At 44.6% G+C, this 14,558-nt stretch overlaps 1 protein-coding gene across 1 annotated transcript; it reads right to left on the bottom strand.

Annotated features, from left to right (window-relative positions):
* Positions 1 to 815: 815 nt before the first annotated feature.
* On the bottom strand, positions 816 to 14,523 carry LOC106608689 (nuclear valosin-containing protein-like). The gene is made up of 18 exons (XM_045695962.1): positions 14,061 to 14,523; positions 13,827 to 13,883; positions 13,739 to 13,758; positions 13,396 to 13,530; positions 11,086 to 11,191; positions 7,950 to 8,066; positions 7,607 to 7,751; positions 7,240 to 7,498; positions 6,765 to 6,977; positions 5,331 to 5,435; positions 5,167 to 5,229; positions 4,590 to 4,709; positions 4,384 to 4,483; positions 4,100 to 4,206; positions 3,913 to 3,989; positions 3,627 to 3,715; positions 3,255 to 3,352; positions 816 to 1,052 (listed from the first exon to the last, which is right to left on the bottom strand). The coding sequence occupies exons 1-18, from the start codon at positions 14,176 to 14,178 to the stop codon at positions 1,005 to 1,007; spliced, it is 1,977 nt and encodes a 658-aa protein (XP_045551918.1). The 5' UTR covers positions 14,179 to 14,523; the 3' UTR covers positions 816 to 1,004.
* Positions 14,524 to 14,558: the final 35 nt, after the last annotated feature.

Here is a 14,558-nt window from a genome sequence, read left to right as displayed (position 1 = left end):
AGAGACTGAAAAATAGCTTCTATCTCAAGGCCATGAGACTGTTTAACAGTCATCACTAACACAGAGAGGCTGCTGCTTACATACAGACTTGAAATCATTGGCCACTTTAATGTTTACATATCTTGCATTACTTATCTCATATGTATTTACTGTATTTCATACCATCTATTGCATCTTGCCTATGCCGCTCAGTCATTGCTCATCCATATTTTTATATATTCTTATTACATTCCTGTACTTAGATGTGTGTATTAGGTAGTTGTTGTGGAATTGTTCGATTACTTGTTAGATATTGCTTCACTGTCAGAACTAGAAGCACAAGCATTTCGCTACACCCACAATAACATCTGCTAACCATGTATGTGACCAATAAAATGTTTTGATTACAGATGTGAGTGCTACATGGTATTAGTCATTGTGGCATGAAGCCTTAGAGTTCTTGGGAACAGGAATGATGGTGGTCATCTTAAGACGTGAGGGAATTACAGACTAGGACAAGGAGAGGTTGAAATTTACTGTGAATATGCCTGCCAGCTGTTCTGGCGCATGCTTTGAGAATGCACCCTGGAATACCATTGGGCCCCGCAGCCTTGCAGGTGTTGACCTGATTAAAAGACCTTACATTGTCCCTAGTACGAGTCCTTTACTGTCAGCCTGGGTGTAAAAGGAGAGAGGTAATTGTCTCATGGAAGATCAGTTTACAGATGTAAGTTTGTGGTGGATCTTGGGTATATGTATCAATGAGGACAAATTGATTAAACACACACCATACATATCTCAATAAAACAGTCATTACATACAGTAAACCATTTATTTATATATATCTTTTTTCTTTTTTTTTTACATAATTCATAAGACTTACATTTTCTTTCATAAAATGTGTTATAAAACATGGTTTGGATTAGAAAACAGCAATTCCTCCAAAAAGTGAATATAGTCAAAATGTCGAGGTGTCCAAACAGTTGGTCCTCGGCACTGATATCCTCCATTCTGAAGGACTCTGGTCAAATCCTCATGAGAGATTCCTTTAGCTGCTCATACATATGCTGGTCCTATAGAGAGGGGACAATAAAGTGGATTTGTTTGAGTCATTAAAAATCCTTATGATTTTCTCTCTCTCCAACGCAGTTAAACCAAAACCACGCCCCGCTATTCTGAGGGATGTTCTACTACGCTCCCATTGGCTAGCAAGCGTTGTCTCACTCACAGGCGATCAGTGCAGAGACAGTGATCTTCCAAGGTAAGGATGGAAAGTGTAATTTAACAATTAGCTGCCTACCGTAATGCAGGCCTATTATCATCATCATGTTTGGTAACATTTGCAGATGTATTTATTTTCAGAGTTTCAATGAGTTGTAAAACTGTCTCAAGATAATTCCCTCAACTGAAGGTCAGCTAAGTTAACTTAGGCTACTTAACGTTACTAGCTCGGTATTTTAAGTTGTTATATTATCATCAGTAGTCTATTATCAGGTAAAAGCATATGCTTATTTTTCATAATTTCTCAAATATTGATTAGCTAATCATTCAGTCGAATACGCTATGCTACAGCCATTGAATTTGTCTTTGAGCGTTAAGGGACGTTAATGGCTAGCTCAGTCCACGACATTATGTTATTATATTTTTCAAACTTGAAATACAAGGGCAAATGTTATTAATCAGTGACTAAAATTTCGCACTACGTGATATTCACTTCTGTACTTGGAGAGTGCTCAAATGGTTGTAACGCCCCTCGGAATAACGGGGAGTGGTTTTGGCTTAACCGCGTTGGGGAAAAGAAAGACGCGTCTAAAACCACAGAGTATCCATTATATTGACCAGATACTCCAGTGACCACTCTGACAATGAAAATAAATGTATTAAAAAATGGAAGGCAGTCGGAAGGAGGCAAGATCAGGTGGGACGATTCTAGCCAATGGGGTAGGTCCGCTTTTGAACAGACACAACGGTTGCCATTAGTTACCACAGACAGAAATTCATTATCATAAAAACAACAAAAAAATGTTGGTTTTAATATAATGTTAAGCATACGGGTAGCAGTGTGGTTAATGTTTGTTTTAAAATTACATTTTAAAAAGATACATTTAAAAAATAGGCGGTGTTTATAACTCTGGTAACCAGGCGGAACTCCGATAAAACCCTTGATTTCTCGAAGTCGCTGGGATGCCATGTGTCCTACTTATATCAGTACACTTGTAACAACCTAATCATTGCGACACTTATATATTCGATCAAACAAGCCATTCCATTTTATTTTTTTTATAAATATTTTTTTCTACACTCACTGACCTCCATAAAAAAAGAAGAAAAAACCTGCTGGAGAGCACCCAGTTATCCCTCCCTTCGCCTTTTCCTCTCGGCTAAAACACAGCATGCAAGTAAAAAGCACACGACTTCATTGTATGACCACAGGCTAGACCATGTTTACTTTGGGCTTAATTTACATCTGTACGGGCCTCCCGAGTGGCACAGTGGTCTAAGGCACTGCATCGCAGTGCTAGCTGCGCCACTAGAGATTCTGGGTTCGAGTCCAGGCTCTGTCGCAGCCGGCCGCGACCCGGAGACCCATGGGGCGGCGCACAATTGACCCAGCGTCGTCCGGGTTAGGGGAGGGTTTGGCCGGCAGGGATGTTCTTGTCCCATCGCGCACTAGCGACTCCTGTGGCGGGCCGGGCGCAGTGCACGCTGACACGGTTGCCAGGCGTACGGTGTTTCCTCCGACACATTGGTGCGGCTGGCTTCCGGGTTAAGTGGGCATTGTGTCAAGAAGCAGTGCGTCTTGGCTGGGTTGGGTTGTGTTTCGGAGTACGCACGGCTCTCAACCGCTGCCTCTCCCGAGTCCGTATGGGAGTTGCAGCGATGAGGCAAGACTACCAATTGGGGAGAAAACAGAGTAAAAAAATAAAGATGTACATCTGTATGCAAATAGGGATGGAAATAGTAATTGTGGAACAGTTAGTTCCCCAGAGTCCACAAACCCCCTGAGGCTGTGTGGGAATAATGTGCCGACCCCATCCTTCATTGTTAATGACCACATTTAGGAATGCTGATCCTAAGGATGACCGAGGCAACTCAACAAGCCATTACCATACACACACACTCACTGGGGACATCACTAAATACTTAGACTTGTCTAATCGATTTGGATTTGAGGCGAGTCACTCACTGGGTAAATGACAGTACAGGAGATTTGGGGTTTAGTTACATGCATGTCTGTGCAGTCATTCATTTGTCCATGTCCCAATGCATCTCACCTTTTTAGACACAGACGGCCGTACTTTCTTGAAGGCGTCCTCAAAGTTCTGCTTGCTGACCCTGATGTCGGCCACAGGGCCGTTGGAGTAGCTATGACCTGAGGAGTTAATAAGTACAGACTCAGACGGAGAGGAAGTGGACTGGTGACCTTGAGGCTAATAGCGCAAATCCCTGGTGGAGGATACCGTACAATTGCTATGACCTTGGCTACGGTACTTATCTTGCCGGTACTTATCTTGCCATTGTAAACAGAAAGCTTTCTAAATGGCAGACATGGGGAAATGCATGTGAGCAGTAAACCAAGGTTGCAGTGTTCCATAGAAAAATCAAAAGAGGCAGAGAGGACCTAGATGTCTTCAGGCCAGAATTACCTGTGTAAGATGGGTTGGGTTGGGTCAGGAGGTAGGCTCTCAGAGCATTGACAGAGGCTTCCCTCACCAACGCAGACAGGTCTGCCCCACTGCATGGAACAAACACACATACACTCAAACACATAATATCCACTGTGTTATTATAGCCACTGTGTTGATGAAGGCGGAGTGAACATCTGTAACAAAAAGCATCAGGGTGTTCTAAGGGCGTGAGTTTTATTTCTCCCGGTGGAGCAGACAGGTTTAGATGCATTTTGCTCCCTCCTTCCTTCTCTGGGACACTCACGTGAAGCAGTCACTGCGCACGTCATGGGCCATCTCTTCCAGACTCACGTCCTGCTCCAGATGAGGTTTCCTTCCCCCCTACGACAGACACAGTAATCACGAAACAACCCTTCTCCCAGCAACAAACATTATGAGAGGCTGATGGACCGTTTTCATCGTGAGCTTCCATCCATGGCATGCCGCGTTACCCTGGTGATGGTGAGTAAGATGGCGTGCCGGTCTGACGGAGGTGGGAGGCCCACATACAGGATCTTGTCCAGACGGCCTGGTCTCAGCACAGCAGGGTCAATAAAATCTACAGGGACAGCGTCAATAATGGTGAATAACTTCACCGATTTTGATTGCAGCTTCATATAAATATACAAAACTGTACGTGTGTCAATATAATCATACCCCAAAACACTGAATAATAATCTTTGTGATAGGTGAATATCCATGTCAGTGAGGGAGTGAAATTATGCCAGACGTCCACCTGGTCTGTTGGTAGCCGCCATAATGAAGACCTGCCGCCTGACCTCCAGTCCGTCCATCTCAGTAAGCAGCTGGTTGACCACACGGACACTGGCTCCAGACTGAGAACACACCGCCACCATCACCCACATGTCAACAATACTATTCTCATCCACCTCCATTCACGCGATGGTGACCATCAGATAGCGGATTATTGGTCCTTCTCACCTCATGCCCGGAGCGGCGGGGGCCCAGTGAGTCAATCTCATCGAAAAAGATGACACAAGGGGCAGAGTTCCGTCCTCTCTGGAACACCTGTCGCACAGCCTGCTCACTCTCTCCCACATACTGAGGAACAAGAGACACAAAGATGTCTAACCTACATAACGCTAAGCTAATAATTCAGGACCCCGGGATCCTTTGTGTTTTACTTCACATTATATAAAAGTCAGTGGGCATGAGTTAGGCCATTTAAACGCACCCAGGTGAGTTAGGAATGTTACCTCCCAGTGTGAAAGGTATCTGATGAAATGCCAATTAAGGTTATAGATGGCTGTGACTACAGGTAACGGAGCCCTCTCCAAGTAAATAATGCACAAGGCTGTAGGATCAGTTAAGTGCTGTCTGTGAGAACGCTTTCGAGAGCTACGGCGATGCTATTGATTTCAGTGGGGCACTTCAGTTACAAATATACATTTCAGCAGATCTACCAACACACAGGCAATATTACTGGACAGGGCAAAGGGTCACAGGGAAAAGAGTGACGCCGAGACACTCCAGGAATCTGTATAGCTGAATGTCTCACCATGTTCAGCAACTCTGGCCCCTTGACAGAGATGAAGTTAAGTCCAGACTCATTGGCAACAGCCTGAAATAAGAGAAAACGGTATACTGTTTTAAATGATTAATTACTTAAAACTACCACAAGCCTTCAACATTCCACTTATTTTAGCAGCTGGCAAATGGTACCTTGGCCAGCAGGGTCTTTCCACAGCCTGGAGGCCCAGCTAGCAACACCCCTGCAGGAGCACTGAGACCCAGGGCTTTGAACTGCTCAGGGGAACGCACAGGGGCCTATGGACACACACAAAGTTACACACACACTGCCCTTATTCATCTAAACAGCACACTACCAGCATTCCTTCTGATGTCAACAAAATGGAATGAATGCTGGCATCCTACCAGGATTATTTGTATTGTCCCCCAACCCCTATTTTTACGCTGCTACTCTCTGTTTACTATCCATGTATAGTCACTTTACCTCTACCTACATGTACACATTATCTCAATTACCTCGACTAACCTGTGCCCTCGCACCGGTACACCCTGTATATAGCCTCGCTACTGTTATTTTATTGTTGCTCCTTAATTATTAGTTATTTTTCTGTTTTTCTTATTTATTTTTTACTTCAGTTTATTTTAGTAAATACTTCAACACTTATTTTTCTTAAAACTGCATTGTTGGCTAAGGGTTTGTAAGTAAGCATTTCACTGTAAGGTCTACCACACCTGTTGTAGTCTCCGCATGTGACAAATAACATTTGAAATACACGCTGCCACAATCCATGCTGAATCTGGACTTCAGAGCTAGATAGAGTTAAAAGGCCTGTCATACAATTTTAATGTATGTATAACATTTACAATTATGGACGAGATGATACCAGTATCACTATACTCGTTAGTATTGTAGCAAGGAGACAAAACACTGACAAAACACTAACGTCTTTAGGAAAACAGCCCCAATGTTAGAAACAAACACCATTATGTTGTCATCCAGAGTCACATGTATTTCCCAAGCTGTAGCACACAATACTTTACATACAGCAGGGTTTTAAAGAACCAATGAGTTTGGGCAGCTTCTTGTTTTCATTTTTGCCATGGAAGAAAATATATAGATAACGGTATCGTCCTGGCCCCATTTACAATGTGCCATTAACTCTGCTCCATTAACTCTACTTATTCAAATCATAGCAGTTGAGTCAAACTACCATGTTGTTGGTGAGGAAGCCAATTATATATGGTTAAGTTCCCACTGTCAATCACTATTGATCTAAATGACATGCTCAGGACAGGTATATTTCCTTTATTCTGATGACAATACCTTCTAGGAGGGGACAATTGCTGTATGGTGTTATGCTTTTAGAGTAGATAGTTTAATGTTTCTTAAAGCGCTAACCGCGATAGAGGTTGATATTTAACTTGACCAAATTAGACGCTACAAGAGCAAAGGAACTGGTCAATTATACTTTAAGGAGGAGGCAAGGAGTTTTTCCTGGCCATGTAACCTGACCAGAAAAACTCCTGGCCCAAATTAAGTCAAAATCCTAATATGTTGGTGTAAAGTGGCTAACACGGAGCCCAACATATTAGATATTGTATCAGGCCTATCGAGGCGATACCCACCAGGATGGCCATGGTGAGCTCTTCGCGGATGTCATGCAGGGCCCCCACGTCCTCCCAGGTGACGTCTGGCACCGTGGCGAAGCCTTCGCACTTGGCAGAGGGCTGCACGCTGGCCAGTGAGCCCTGGAAGTCTGACATGAGGATGCACAGACCAGCCATCTGTTCCTCAGACAGAGACTCACTGCTCTTCAGCAAAGACAGCAGGTGACACAGCTCCCTCTGGTGGTAAAGACAGAAGTGGAACATTTTCACACCATTGAATCTGGTGAACATCCCACCTTAATGGTCATACTATGTACAGCATTCTGCCCTGGTGAAAAACACAACTAGTCTACACTTATGGAGTCAAATATATCACCCTGAAGATTGTCTCTGTGGCCAGAGGCTGCTGCTCATCTCTCGGTGGTACGATGCTTAGGTCTGTCATCTCCTGGCTTTGTGTGTCTGCTAAAGCCTGCCAGCTCTCATCACCTACTCCCCCCTGGGCCTCTGGGCCCTGTGGGAGAGGACATGCGCCCTGAGGCCGTTCTGACTCTCCTCTCCCCTCCGCCTTGGGGACCAGCCCCTGGTTCTTGTCCTGCATCTCCAGCAGGATCCTGTTGACGGCGCTCATGGCGGCCTCGCGGCATAGCGCCATGAGGTCAGCTCCCACGTACCCAGGGGTCAGACGGGCCAGCTGCCGGTAGTCAAAGTCCTCAGGGTGCTTCAGCTTCCGACAAAGGGTCTTCAGAATTCTGAGAGCAGGAATCAACACATGGCGGGTGACTTACAGTTGCAACACCAGAGCTAGCAACCACATTCTTGTCAACACCACTATTATGATAGGAGACAAGCCCACTCACCTGAGACGAGCTGCTTCGACAGGTATCCCCAGACAGATTTCTTTGTCAAAGCGTCCAGCCCGGCGCAGCGCTGGGTCCAGAGAGTCTGGCCGATTGGTGGCACCAATAACCATCACCTGGGCTGTGACAGCTAAAGAGTTCAGGTCTGGAGGAACATAACGATGAGTGAAGGGAAGATGAAAGTCAACCAAAAGTACCAGAGAACGTGAATTGATCCTCTCCCAACTCTGCCAACAAAATATGTCATATTGATATTTTTATCATAAGTACTCAAAACGGAGATATTCCTATCAACAAAATGAAATTATGAAATCAACAAATGTATTCCACTAGCATCTCTCACCATCCATGCAAGTGAGAAGCTGAGCAACAATCCGTCTCTCCATGTCCTTGGATGCCACCTCTCTCTTAGGATTGATGGCATCAATCTCATTAATGAACAGGATGCAGGGTGAGCAAGCTGTCCTTAAAAAGGCACAGTTAGCAGTAAAATGAAATTAAAAAAACCTAACTGTGTAGCAGCCTGACAGTAAGGACTCAGGAGTAGGGCTTTCCCCAACAACAACAAAATCTTGGTTCCGAGAGTTGGAACTTTGAGACTCGAAATTGAGCTCAGGTGCATTCTGTTTCCATTAATCCTACAACTGGATTGTTGGAGTCCACCTGTGGTAAATTCAATTGATTGGACATTATTTTTCTATATATATATACACTGCTCAAAAAAATAAAGGGAACACTTAAACAACACAATGTAACTCCAAGTCAATCACAATTCTGTGAAATCAAACTGTCCACTTAGGAAGCAACACTGATTGACAATAAATTTCACATGCTGTTGTGCAAATGGAATAGACAACAGGTGGAAATTATAGGCAATTAGCAAGACACCCCCAATAAAGGAGTGGTTCTGCAGGTGGTAACCACAGACCACTTCTCAGTTCCTATGCTTCCTGGCTGATGTTTTGGTCACTTTTGAATGCTGGCGGTGCTTTCACTCTAGTGGTAGCATGAGACGGAGTCTACAACCCACACAAGTGGCTCAGGTAGTGCAGCTCATCCAGGATGGCACATCAATGCGAGCTGTGGCAAGAAGGTTTGCTGTGTCTGTCTGCGTAGTGTCCAGAGCATGGAGGCGCTACCTGGAGACAGGCCAGTACATCAGGAGACGTGGAGGAGGCCGTAGGAGGGCAACAACCCAGCAGCAGGACCGCTACCTCCACCTTTGTGCAAGGAGGAGCAGGAGGAGCACTGCCAGAGCCCTGCAAAATAACCTCCAGCAGGCCACAAATGTGCATGTGTCTGCTCAAACGGTCAGAAACAGACTCCATGAGGGTGGTATGAGGGCCCGACGTCCACAGGTTGGGGTTGTGCTTACAGCCCAACACCGTGCAGGACGTTTGGCATTTGCCAGAGAACACCAAGATTGGCAAATTCGCCACTGGCACCCTGTGCTCTTCACAGATGAAAGCAGGTTCACACTGAGCACATGTGACAGACGTGACAAAGTCTGGAGACGCCGTGGAGAACGTTCTGCTGCCTGCAACATCCTCCAGCATGACCGGTTTGGCGGTGGGTCAGTCATGGTGTGGGGTGGCATTTCTTTGGGGGGCCGCACAGCCCTCCATGTGCTCACCAGAGGTAGCCTGACTGCCGTTAGGTACCAAGATGAGATCCTCAGACCCCTTGTGAGACCATATGCTGGTGCGGTTGGCCCTGGGTTCCTCCTAATGCAAGACAATGCTAGACCTCATGTGGCTGGAGTGTGTCAGCAGTTCCTGCAAGAGGAAGGCATTGATGCTATGGACTGGCCCGCCCGTTCCCCAGACCTGAATCCAATTGAGCACATCTGGGACATCATGTCTCGCTCCATCCACCAACGCCACGTTGCACCACAGACTGTCCAGGAGTTGGCGGATGCTTTAGTCCAGGTCTGGGAGGAGATCCCTCAGGAGACCATCCGCCACCTCATCAGGAGCATGCCCAGGCATTGTAGGGAGGTCATACAGGCACGTGGAGGCCACACACACTACTGAGTCTCATTTTGACTTGTTTTAAGGACATTACATCAAAGTTGGATCAGCCTGTAGTGTGGTTTTCCACTTTAATTTTGAGTGTGACTCCAAATCCAGACCTCCATGGGTTGATAAATTGGATTTCCATTGATTATTTTTGTGTGATTTTGTTGTCAGCACATTCAACTATGTAAAGAAAAAAGTATTTAATAAGATTATTTCTTTCATTCAGATCTAGGATGTATTGTTTAAGTGTTCCCTTTATTTTTTTGAGCAGTGTATATAGAAAGTTGACAGTGCATGTCAGAGCAAAAACCAAGCCATGAGGTCGAAGGAATTGTCCGTAGAGCGCCGAGACAGGATTGTGTCGAGGCACGGATCTGGGGAATGGTAACAAAAAAAATTCTGCAGCATTGAAGGTCCCCAAAAACACAATGGCCTCCGTCATTCTTAAAATGGAAGAAGTTTGGAACCACCAAACTCTTCCTAGAGCTGGCCGCCCAGCTAAGCTACGCAATCGGGGGAAAAGGGCCTTGTTCAGGGAGGTGACCAAGAACCCGATGGTCATTCTGACAGAGCTTCAGAGTTCCTCTGTGTAGATGGGAGAATCTTCCAGAAGGACAACCATCTCTGCAGCACTCCACCAATCAGGCCTTTATGCTAGTGGCCAGACAGAAGCCACTCCTCAGTAAAAGGCATATGACAGCCTGCTTGGAGTTTGCCAAAGGCACCTAAAGACTCTCAGACCATGAGAAACAAGATTCTCTGGTCTGATGAAAGCAATATTGAACTCTTTGGCCTGAATGAATCAAGGGAAAGATGAACGGAGCAAAGTACAGAGAGATCCTTGATAAAAAACCTGCTCCAGAGCGCTCAGGACCTCAGACTGGGGTGACGGTTCCCCTTCCAACAGGAGAACGCAGGAGTGGCTTTGTGACAAGTCTTGATGTCCTTGAGTGGCCCAGCCAGAGCCCGGACTTGAACCCGATATAACATCTCTGGAGATTTGAAAATAGCTGTGCAGCAACGTTCTCCATCCAACCTTATAGAACTTGAGAGGATCTGCAGAGGAGAATGGGAGAAACTCCCCAAATATAGGTGTGCCAAGCTTGTAGCGTCATACCCTAGAAGACTCAAGGCTGTAATTGCTGCCAGAGGTGCTTCAACAAAGTACTGAGTAAAGGGTCTGAATACTTATGTAAGTGTTTTTTCTTTTTTATATACATTTGCAAAAATCTCTAAACCTGTTTTTGCTTCGTCATTATGGGGTATTGTGTGTTGACTGCTAGGGAAAATAAAATGTAATCCATTTTAAAATAAGGCTGTAATTTTGAAAAAGTCAAGGGGTCTGAATACTTTCCGGATGCACTGTATATTTGCGACTGCTCGACCCAAATCTCAGTCGACCAAAAGCCTATCCACCAAACAATCGACTAAATGGGGTCAGCCCTACTTACTTACTTACACTTACCACAGCCTGCTCAAACAGCTCTCTCAGCTTCAGCTCAGACTCCCCTGACACCCCAGATACCAGCTCTGGCGCAGACACCTTCAGCAAGGGCAAGTCCATTTCCTGTTAACGCAGAGGGACATTAATAAGTCACCTAGAAACCACTATATTTGCAGATATTTCCAGGAAATCTGTAAAAAGAGCTACCAAGAAAACATGTTTTGCACATTAGTGAGAAAATGTTTTTATCACACCACCAGATACATATGGACAACATGCAGGCCAAGGTTATTATAGTAAACAAAAAAAGAATTAAAACAAAATCATTAACAAACCCGTTTGAAAAACAAACTATTATACTTGACTACAAAACTAAAATCCATCATGAATTATGTTCAACTAGATTTTTTCTAAACATCGGCCAAAAACCTAAGCTTTTTGAAGGTTGTCTAGTTACTGAATCTAGCAGGTAAATGTGGCTGGGAGATGGCAATGTTTCAAATAGGCCCAGCTTGTGCATCCCTATTACTAGCGATCACTAGATAACAGAAAAAGTCACTAGGTTGCCTACTAGATTCTGCTTTTTCTACTAAAGTTAAAAAGCATTGGATTGGTGTAAACATGGGCGAAAGAGTTTTGCTCTGTAACAGAGTTAAGAACGTACCATAAGCTCACGCCACAGCTAACTTGTAATGCCGCCGATGGAGCTATCGATGTAGGTCTTTTTCGATAGCTCAAACGGTTGGTACGTTGTCAAGTAAATCAAATTGTCACATGAGTCTAATACAACTGTTGTAGACTTTAACGTGAAATGCTTGCTTACGAGCCCTTCACAACGATGCAGAGTTTAAAATAGTAACAAGAGGAATAAAATACACAAGAATGGAGCTATATACAGGGAGTACCAGTACCAGATCAATGTGGAGCTATTTACAGGGGTACCAGTACCAGATCACTATGGAGCTATATACAGGGAGTACCAGATCACTATGGAGCTATATACAGGGAGTACCAGTACCAGATCAATGTGGAGCTATATACAGGGAGTACCAGTACCAGATCAATGTGGAGCTATATACAGGGAGTACCAGTACCAGATCAATGTGGAGCTATATACAGGGAGTACCAGTACCAGATCAATGTGGAGCTATATACAGGGAGTACCAGTACCAGATCAATGTGGAGCTATATACAGGGAGTACCAGTACCAGATCAATGTGGAGCTATATACAGGGAGTACCAGTACCAGATCTATGTGGAGCTATATACAGGGAGTACCAGTACCAGATCACTGTGGAGCTATATACAGGGAGTACCAGTACCAGATCACTGTGGAGCTATATACAGGGAGTACCAGTACCAGATCTATGTGGAGCTATATACAGGGAGTACCAGTACCAGATCAATGTGGAGCTATATACAGGGAGTACCAGATCAATGTATAAGGGTACAAGGTAGGTATTTGAGGTAGATATGTACATGAAGGCAGGGTAAAGTGACTAGGCATCAGGATAGATAATAATACGAGTAAAATAAATAACTGAGTAGCAGCACACTGACGTCCATTTCACTGGTGCCATGACCCAAATTGACATTTGGGCTCAGCTCAACAGCTGGGGTGGCTCGCTGTGTAGCGAGTTTAAAAGGAGTGAGTGTAACGGAGTTAAGACTGTACCGTAGGCGCACTCCACAGCTAGCTTGAAATGTCGCCGATGAGCTATTGAATTAGATATTTTTCGATAGCTCAAACGGTTGGTATGTTGTCAAGTAGGACGGTCACGTGTGTCTGCGAGCAGAGGACCACTGGTTTGAGCCCAGTATGGTGACAGGGAAAGAAGCTACACTGTTAGCAGCACACGTCCCGTTTCACTTCCACCATATTTGTTTTACACCAGTCTCACAGACTATTCATTTAAAATCCAAGTCACATTGAGATGGGTTTAAAATGATAAAATCAAACCTATAACCTGACCCGTCACCTTGTATTACTGCCAAACAGTTGCAAAGTGACATCCCAAAAATAACATTCAACACAAATGACTAGCCTAGCCTCCCATGCATGCTTTCTGTCTACCCCTAACACTAAATAATATTAAAAACGAAATATAAGTATTTTTAATACAACTTAAACTAAATAAAAACTAGCAAACCAGGTCTGAAAACTAACAAACAAAACTGCGAGTAATAATCCCAAATTTAACAGAAATAAAAAATATGATAACGGGAGGTAGCCAAGCGGATAGGAGCGTTGGGCCAGTATCTGAGAGGTTGCTGAATCCCAGAACCAACTAGGTGAAACATCTGAAATAACCTTGATCCAGACTCACCCCAGCCACAGCCTGGGCCAGGAGGGTCTTTCCACAGCCAGGGGGGCCATGGAGCAGAATCCCCCGTGGAGGGACAACCCCCAGCTGCGGGTACACCTCAGGGTGACGCATATGGATCAGCAGCTTGCACACCTCCTACAGTTACAAAGAGCCAGACAGGAATTCAATCTACAAGCCATTATGGTTCAGCGCCTGGGTCATCATGTTCAGTAGGATACAATGTAGCAAAATGCTTTGAAATGGGAAATGAATACGAGCACTCTTATTGGACAAGTTTAGGTATGATCACCACTGCGTCAAAATGATTTATCTTGTTTCATGCATACATAATAACCCTGGATACATCTAAATGAGCTTCCACAGCTAAGCAAACAAAACACTAAAAGAAAGATGTCAATGTAACAAGTGTACCGCCAATGTGTCTTAATTGCCGCCAACATCTTCAAACTTTAATGTAGAATACTGTAGCTCAATGGATTTTGTCCTCGCTAGAACGATCAGAGGACAACTTATAGTTTATAAAACACACACCATTCTGACTTCAAGTGATAATGTAGAATGTCTTGACATGTTCAACTGTTTGCTGCATATAGTTTGTATCCTTGACTGGCTACAATGTTAGACTTCTTAAACATCAGCAAAGTAAGGTGGGAAGCAGCCTTTGCCTTTCTTGTTAATGATACTGGCCTCGATGTCGCCATCATTTCGCTTTGAAACTCCCTCTTTCTGATGTTTCGATTTTTTCAATTTGCCTTTTTTCAATTTCTTCTCAGGCTCGAGCATTGAGACATTTGTCTGCTTCTGGTGAAGTCAATAGAAGCATTCAAATTGTTATAGCAAATTGTGAGACAAAGAGACATGTAGTAATCCACAACTTATGAAAGACAGCATAGGAAGCTGTAAGACATACATTTCCTGCAGGACTGGCTGCCTCCTCTTCGCACAGGTCAATGAGGATGCTGTCCTGCTCCGGGCCTCTGCCCTTCTTTTTGAACCAGCCCCCTGCAGACACCTTGGTGCCATAACTATGGGGGGTGGACTGAGCCTGGGCAGGGCTGTCTGATGCAGACTGTTCCCTCTTGAGAGAAGTCCCACTCTCTGGGTTCCCCTTCTTGTACAGGGACATTAGGGAGCTATTCATGAGGTTGATGGGTTTGTCAGGC

Source organism: Salmo salar, chromosome ssa01 (genome assembly GCF_905237065.1).
Source record: "Salmo salar chromosome ssa01, Ssal_v3.1, whole genome shotgun sequence".
Classification (NCBI taxonomy): Eukaryota; Metazoa; Chordata; class Actinopteri; order Salmoniformes; family Salmonidae; genus Salmo; species Salmo salar.
Note: the sequence above shows the minus strand (reverse complement) of the source record. Positions and strands in the feature narration are given on the sequence as shown.